The sequence below is a fragment of the Ruditapes philippinarum genome, unplaced genomic scaffold, assembly GCF_026571515.1.
Source record: "Ruditapes philippinarum isolate M1 unplaced genomic scaffold, ASM2657151v2 ctg1582_1_1_1_1, whole genome shotgun sequence".
NCBI classification, from domain to species: Eukaryota; Metazoa; Mollusca; class Bivalvia; order Venerida; family Veneridae; genus Ruditapes; species Ruditapes philippinarum.
In genome coordinates, this window is record NW_026865380.1 from 230,084 (window position 1) to 238,486 (window position 8,403).

The window sequence follows — 8,403 nt, forward strand, 5'->3', positions numbered from 1 at the left end:
TAATTGTGGATCATGTAACCATTAACATTACGAACAGAAAATTCCTTTTAAAAAAATAGGTCTAATTAGAGGGTTGGTCTTAATTCTGGTGTGGTCGGAAGTAGGGATTCTACTGTACCGTATTCTGCAATTTCAGATCAACGCAGTAGAATCGTCATGAGTGCGCAATGGTCGCCGTGACAGTGCCGCAGAGTCGCAGTAAGAGCGTTTTAGAAAAAATAAAGCTCCGTAAAGGCGCCGTACACACGCATTATAAACGCGATAGAGACGCCGTACAATCTCCGTACAAGCACCGTGGCTAATTACGGCGTTTATTCGGCGATCCTTCTGCGCTCTTACGGTGCTCCTGTTGCGTTGTAGGAGATGTTACTGAGTTGCTACGGCGTCCTTACTGCGATCCCACAGCGCTCTCATCAGAACGCCGAGTGACGGCGTTTGTTTTGAGCATGCTCAAAATGCGCGCCGTCGGTTGGCGTTCTATGCGATGCCACTGCGATGCTATGGAGATGCTGCGGCGATGTTTACGATCTTACTGCGCTCTACGCGGCGTTCTAAATTTTCTTTGGACGCCGTGAGAACCCCGCCCTAGTGTGACAGGGGTTTTACTTTCTCCCTTTATGCGGTCAACAGAAAGCAGAAAAAAAAATACAAGAAAGATATTACTATGTCTGGTACAAGTACAAATGTTGCTGCAATGCAGCAATGGAGAAGCTCCGCGCAAAAAATGCGCTCGTTACAGATACCTGACCAAATTATTCCTACGCACAGGTCATGTTATATTCGGATTAAGTACTATTGTAGATTTTTTCCGAATGTTTTGTAAACCATTTTTTGCATAATTTTACTTATCTTAAGCACTGTCCATAATTAAAAAAAAGAGGGGCCAGATATTTAATTTGAAAAAATGCTTTCACTGATGCCTACCTGGTAAGGAAAGTAATTCCATTGAATACAAACAAGACTTACAAGACTTGTAAATGTTATGTGTGTTCTATTTGTGTCACTACTGTAAAGTCTGTTTTTATTAATTGTAACAAATAGACAAATAGTAACAAAAGGGACTAATATTAAAATATAGTAATATTACACGCAATTTTTTTCATGTCAATTTTTTTTAAAAAAAAAATGGTTTCTTTCAATACTGATAGAAGACTGTTACATGAATTTTAGGCAGGCATGAGGAAATTCACTATGCGAGTCAGAGATATAAAAGCTACTTGACATTGGTGAAATATAAAAAGCTATTGTTAATTGATTTATTGGGAGATCAATACACTTTTTTTTGCTGAATTGCTTAAAAACCATTCATAAAAAGAAACAATACACCTCATGTTCAAACTGCAGTTTCTGCTGTTACCAATGATGCAATCTATCTATCTATCTATAGTCTATGCTTAATCAGGGTCCATCCGCCCATACGGGCACAAAATGCAGCTTTCGCTGTCGAGGACGGACCCCCCGGACATGTCACCAGTCGTGCCCTTAAAGAGCTAATTTTGAGGCGCAAAGTGTTGTAATTATTTCAAAACAACAAATATATCAACCTGTTATTATTAAACATTTAGTTTTATAAATATAAATTTAGAATAATTATCAAAAGCAAAATTATTAAAGTCTTATGCCTGAAATCTTCTTTATGTTGAAAAATTCAATCACTAATAGTATACTTGATATGCTGTGTGTAAATACAATTCAAAATGTAACAAATTATAATTTCATGTACTACTAAAAAGGGAAATAACAAATTTATAACCTAAGTGTCAAAAATCAGAACATTTATAGCTATTTAAAGCTTTCGAATTCATGTACAGCAGAACTGCTCCCCGGTTCACATTCATTTATATGACACGCTGAGAATCATCGAAGGGGGACCAATATAATAATCGAAAGGAGTTATAGAATCCGAATTTATTTTTAGCTGTAAATCGAAGGGATTTATTGATAAAATCCGTGCCCATGGACAAAAAAAAATAGTAAACACAAGTAGCCCTCTGGGCGCGGAGCAATAAAGCGATCGAATTGAAATTCTGTGTATTTAGGTTCGGTCTATGAATATTTTTATTCAGTTTTAATTTAGTTGACAAAGCGAAGCATAAACAGAATATCCTTTGAGGGAAAACGACGTAAAACAAATTGGATAAAATGGCAGGACAAAAATATATGCCGAAATACGTGAGATGTTTTGAATACGTAAAGGAGGGTATTTAACAAAAATTTATAACTCAGGTGCACTATAATGATATATTGACTAAACGTTTATGAAAATATTTTTTATTTAATACCTAGTCTTGAAACAGAATTTTGACATAACAGTATGTGTGTAATGTTCAGTTTCAAACTTTTGCAACACTGTCGCATATTAATTTTGGAATCAATAAGTCACTCCAATGGTTACATAGCCCTATGTATTTATTAACTTTAAACTTTTTTAGTCAAAACTCTTCTCTATTTTGCAATTTAGCAACTGCCATTTGATATACCTAAAGGCAAAGTTAACAAAATAAGGTATTTACACATAGACGTTATCGGGAATTTGGCAAAGTTGGGTTTTCCCATACAAACCAATTTGTACCGTTATAGCTTCACGGTGCACTATTCGTCACAATAGATTACTCAACCCGTTTCGCTTATTTTTCGGAACTGTAACTGTAAAAGTTTGTTTGTACATGCGTTATTAGCTGCGGAAAACCCCAAATATTCTTTATTCCGGAGTAAGTCTATTCACGGGGGAGGAAGTGTTACACGAAGGATAGAGTTTTTATGATAACTTGTTCAGGAGTTCTTGTGATAACTGTCACGGAGTTCGTCGGAAAACATCTGTATATACTACAAAAACACTCGTCCAAAATGGTTATTTTCATCGTTCAAAAATGAGTTTAGGTGCTAAATTAAACTTTAATGATTAAGCTTGTCTTATATATTAAAACCATACACGCACTGCGCTTGTCTTGCTCACAACGACGTTATGGTGCTCACAACGAGGATTAAAGCAAAAAAAGGTATATCTTCGCTTCTATGAAGACTTTCAGATAATAATTTACGCTGAAGACTTGTGGGCATCTGTTTTAGGTAAGAATGCACAAAAAGTCACCAGAATCGACGTTTTCAATGTTAAATTAGGTCCAAAGGGAAGTTGCCTCCAGTTTTCCTGCTACCCCGAGTGACTGCGTCGCACATTATTTCCATCAAATTGTCCACCAACAGGCAATATCTTTACATGTGCATACTCAGATAACACATCGCTAGCTAACTGCATTTCGATATTTTTACATAAATGTCTGTAATCTTCAAAAATTATGAAAAACGCACCTTGTTTATCGTGTCACACGTCGAAGATGGGTGCTCACAACGAGGAACGGAAGTTGCTCACAACATTTTAACCGATGGACATTTTTCACTCGTTGTGAGTTAAACGGGCGTGTGCCTATTCACAAGTTTTGACCTGTTTATTTCTGGTCTTCATCCTTGCCATACATAATTTCCTAATTATAATGCAAAATTGCAAACATAAAGCACATGCTAACAGATTTATACCCGAATTTTCAAATGTCCCAGAGTTCTTGTGATAACTCTGAAGATGTCACAGAGTTCTTATGATAACTTTTGTTATTGCCAGTTAAAACAAGTTAAAACAACTGGGTCGCGGGTTGAAAATACGATAATAAGCGAGGGCGCAGGACGAGATTTAAGAAAAAAAACGGCAAGGGCGCGAAGAGAAAACACGCTTATTAGCGCCCCGCTAATAAGCATATTTTCGCTCCGCCCCCCCCCCCCCCCCCCCCCCCCCGCGATTTTAACTTGTTAATTATAGACTTTTCGCTTTGCGGGGTCGCGGGACGAAAATACGCTAATAAGCGGAAGGGGGATTTTATTTAATAAATTTTGCCCGCGCCCTCATTAATTAGCGTGTTTTCGCTCCGCGACCCCTCCATTTGAACTTGTTAATTTTCGACTTTTCGCTTGGCGGGATCGCGGGACGAAAACACAAATGGCACAAATCAGTCACCTTGACAATGACACAGTTTAAGTTTATGTCTAATTTTATTTCCTTCATATATCTTTTCCTCATATCACTCTGTTTCAATTATTTTGTATTGACTTTCAAATTCCATCACATTAGTGTTATAAATGAGTGTACAAACATAGCACGTATATTGTTACTTTTGATAGTATGGTCTAACAGTCCATATTTCATCAATTTTCAACAAGTTCTATCATGATAGATGTACAAATATTCTCCCAAGACGTTTTCGGTATATACTCATCGTTTTCCCTCATAAATAAAATTCGTGTCCTGTGTTCGTATAAATCCAGCATTTGACCATTCATCATTTCTATATCTATTTCATCCTTAACCATAAGAACGCTAGGCTTTTCCAACAAGATAGCGTGATCGAATTCATTCCGACAATGTACACTTTGGATAAAATGATCCGTTAAAAGAATCACCACTACAGACGACTTACGAAGAAACCTTGACATTTGCTCTGGAATTGGTCTGCCAATTTGGAAATGTTTGTCTCCTTCACAGACTAGATTACTGTCCTTCCCTACCTTTTGCTGAAGATTCTCATTTAATTGATTATATACATACTTGTTGACAAAGTCGTCGTCGTTACTGCTGTATGAAAGAAAAACAACAAATTTGCTTTCGTCGGCCCCCTCTCTAATGAGAGCAATGCGATCTTCCATTTCACGTTGATATTTTCGCTGCCGTTGGCATCTCCGTATTTTGAACAGAATAGCTACAACTAAAACTAAAGCAAGAAATGCTGTACAACATATTACGATGATCACTTTGGGTCTATTACATATCTCCTGTATTTCATTAATGGTCTTATCAGTAATATATACTTTCTCGGAGTCCTTGTTTTCACATTGTAATGGTAAATCTGGATTATTGGTTGTGCTTGATGCCGTGTTTTTAAGCCAATTAATAGAGTCCAATGAATCACATTTAGAGCACTGAATAGGGTTACCTAGTAGTAGTATCTGAACATTGTCAAATGTATCAAAGGTGGCTGCATCTATGACTTGTATTCTATTTCTTCTGACATCTACTGTCCGGAGATGCGTTAAATGATTCACTTCACAAGAAAATTCAGTTATCTGATTGTCTGATATGTCTATGAACTCAAGTCTTAAATTGTATGCAAAAATGTATTTTGGAAGACGTGTTAATCCATTTGAAGCCAAACGTATTGTGCGTAGATTAAAAAGTTTTGTGAACAGATTTTCGAACAAGTTGAAATCTTCTGCCATCATACTGTTCAGTTTGTTTCTTGAGAGATCAATGTCTGATAATAATTTAAAACTTGAAATGGCATCCGGATTTAGATAACGTATGTCACATCCGGACAAATCTACTTTGCTAAAGGGACATCTCGGCATTAATAGTGTTAAGTCCATTCTACCGAAATTATTGCTTCCTATGTTGATGACCTCTAATTTAAGTTTACTGGCTCCAAACACCTCCGCTGTAAAGTTGTCAAAAGAATACGATATCCATTTTGGAATTACACCTGACATATTTAAATAACGGATATTTTTCGGAAAGTTAACTGAATTTAGCCAATTTATATTTATTGGTATGTTTGCGTTCTTATAAATTGTTTCTGAATTTCCGTGAAAAGGCACAATGTTTGAAGGAAGTATCGTATAACTGGCATCAACAGTTTTAAGGTTTTCACATGACTGCATTGTGTTTATGTCTGTCTTAAAACTGTCCACTCTCACTCTTGATATGTTGATAAATTCCAAGTTATGACAGTGATTTAGAAATGAAGTCATGTTTATATACCGAATTTGGGTTGAACTGATGTCAAGCACTTTGACTTTTTTGTCAGAAATCATTTTGAAAAATCGATCATCAAAAGACAAACCGGTACGATAACTATTTAGAAAAGTAAAAATTAGGCTCTGCAAGTTTGGTATAACATTATAATTGTCAATTGCATCCAGAATGTCTTCAAAATTTACCCGTCGGCAACCGGTTAAATCTAAACGTTTGAGATTTTCTAGTCCAACAAATGAGTCATTTGCTAATTTAAACTTCTGTGATATTCCAATACGTAACACTTCCAAACTTTTTAGTCCGCAGAAACAACACGACTCAAATGTTGGCGCACTTTCATTTTCTGCATGCCAGTCCTCACCGACAGAGATTTCAAGGTTTGTTATTTGACCCCAATTATATGTCGAAAATAATCCTTTGCTTAATGTATTTTCTTATATAATTCTAAGATTGACCGAATTTGTGCCGTCCGGAATATCCAGCGGTTCATAATTGCATGTGATTTCAGAATTTCTGCTTATGCAATGCTTAGACTTCGAAGATGAACTACCATAAACATCAGCAAAGAAAATAATCAAGTTGATATAAGACACTATAAAAGCATGAACAAAACATTTTGCGTGTATATCCATTTTATGTAACTTTACATTAATTGAAAACTTGCATTTTGTCTTACTACTGGTTATAATAGAGTATAGCAAGACATATTTGATAGGATCCTGTCACAGTCAATTTAAATACTCCCACATATTACCAGTTAATCGTTTTGATCAGCATTACATGTTTGCATAAAACGATTGCTTTGATATCATATTTGCTTAATTGGATATGGAAAACTTTCGAATATAAAAGCCGGCTTCATTCTCAAGTAACCTTTAAAAAAGTTGGCTTTTTTTAAATTGAGCACTTGATAAATGTGCTTATTTGATTCATTTGTCAAATATTTGCCTTTAAATAATTATTGATATTATCAGACAAGTCCTTTAATACTTGTAATACAACCATCGACATGTATTGTTTGGAAGATTTCAAAAGTTTGTGACATGTTTGCTAATCATTCTCAAGTTACCTTTAACAAAGTTTGTAACTAAGATAAAGAGGGACCATGCCCCTAGTGATTCAATGGCAAATACTTCACTAAAATTAATTTAATTACACTTTATCAAGATCGTTGACAAGACCATTAATTTGAATTTGATGGTCCACTTTTAAGTTAAAGTTTAGATGCATAATAAGATTTTGTCAACTATCGGCTATTCGCTCTGTTTGTTTTTATAAAGCCAAAGCAAAAATTAAAACGAAAGCTTATAATTTAAAGATGCATGCCCCCGAATGCATTATAGAGTTCATAAAATTTTGAAAATTATAAAAATCATGATGCAAAATGTATTACAAATTCATTTCTTTTCAGTCTATTAAACAATTTTATTTGTTTATTTTCATGTTATGCCGAAACAAAATGAAGCAAATATCTACGACCCCATCCTTTTAACACTTACCAAAACACCTGCTGTCAAATTAAACAAAGGTTTGATGTTGACGACTTATTGAAACATCGAGTTTAATGCTTATTAGTTGACATAAGGTTACATTTTCAATAGTCAACCATCTGTCGAGATACGTATCGCCGGTATAAAAGGTAGTTCATTATTCTGGAAACTCAGAAAGAATGATGGAGATACATTTAGACGCTTTACATATTATTAAATATATTCTTTACGGTTTAATCATAATACCAACAGTGTTTGGAAATGGACTGATTCTGTACTGTGTGTACAAATACAAATATTTAAGGAGCAATATGCATATTTTGATTGCAAACTTAGCGGTGCCTGACTTGTTAGTAGGGGCGGTTTTGATACCACTCAATTTAATATTTGGGATTTTTGATCTTGTACAAAGTAAATATATATGTCTAAGTTTGTTATCCATATTTGTTGCTTGTCTAGGGTCATCTTGTATAAGTTTAATGCTTATTTCTTGCGAGAGATTTCTGTCAATTATGTATCCATTGAAAATGATTGGACTGCAAAATAGACGAAAGGTAATTGTTATATTTCTAGAATGGAGCGCTGCAATAATTAGTTCACTGATACCTGTATTCGGCTGGAACAATTATCGTGACAGCGAAAGTTTGCAGTGTTTTGATCGAAACATATGGCCTCAAGAATATATTCAATGGATAAATGGTCAATTTGTCGGTTTAATCATACTCAATATTATCTGCTACGCCATTGTCGTACGCGTTGCTATCAACAAAGCTAGACAAAGGTCAGCGCGAGTAAGTGTTGCACAGAGAGTCAAAGGTGCAAAGGATTTGCAAAATGTTATAACAATGGTAATAGTGTTAGGAGTGTTCGCCCTTTGCTGGTTACCATATGTAACGATGTTCATTGTTGTTCAGTTTTGGGACACGAGTCAATCAGATTACATAAGAAGAGTGAGTCTTATACCAGGGCTCTTGAATTCATCTCTGAACTGGATTATATATGGATACAGAAACATGGAGTACAGAAAAGCCTTTAAAAAGACTTTGAGAAAACTACTTTGTAGAGATGATAATGCACATGTGACAATGATCAGTTAAAGTGGTAGAGTTATTGGATTCA

General features: G+C 35.3%; 2 protein-coding genes across 2 annotated transcripts; one reads left to right on the forward strand and one right to left on the reverse strand.

Moving 5' to 3' along the window:
- Positions 1-4,194: 4,194 nt before the first annotated feature.
- Positions 4,195-6,322, reverse strand: LOC132728782 (toll-like receptor 2 type-2). Its single transcript, XM_060714453.1, has one exon. The coding sequence runs from the start codon at positions 5,851-5,853 to the stop codon at positions 4,195-4,197; it is 1,659 nt and encodes a 552-aa protein (XP_060570436.1). The 5' UTR covers positions 5,854-6,322.
- On the forward strand, positions 5,963-8,403 carry LOC132728783 (adenosine receptor A2b-like). Its single transcript, XM_060714455.1, has 2 exons — positions 5,963-6,171; positions 7,715-8,403. The coding sequence occupies exons 1-2, from the start codon at positions 5,963-5,965 to the stop codon at positions 8,379-8,381; spliced, it is 876 nt and encodes a 291-aa protein (XP_060570438.1). The 3' UTR covers positions 8,382-8,403.

Coding starts and splice junctions, on each gene's coding strand:
- LOC132728783 (XM_060714455.1), top strand. CDS start 5,963: ATGTCTTCAAAATTTACCCGTCGGCAACCGGTTAAATCTAAACGTTTG. Junction 6,172..7,714: donor TCACCGACAGAGATTTCAAG/GTTTGTTATTTG, acceptor TATATGTCTAAG/TTTGTTATCCATATTTGTTG.
- LOC132728782 (XM_060714453.1), bottom strand. CDS start 5,853: ATGATTTCTGACAAAAAAGTCAAAGTGCTTGACATCAGTTCAACCCAA.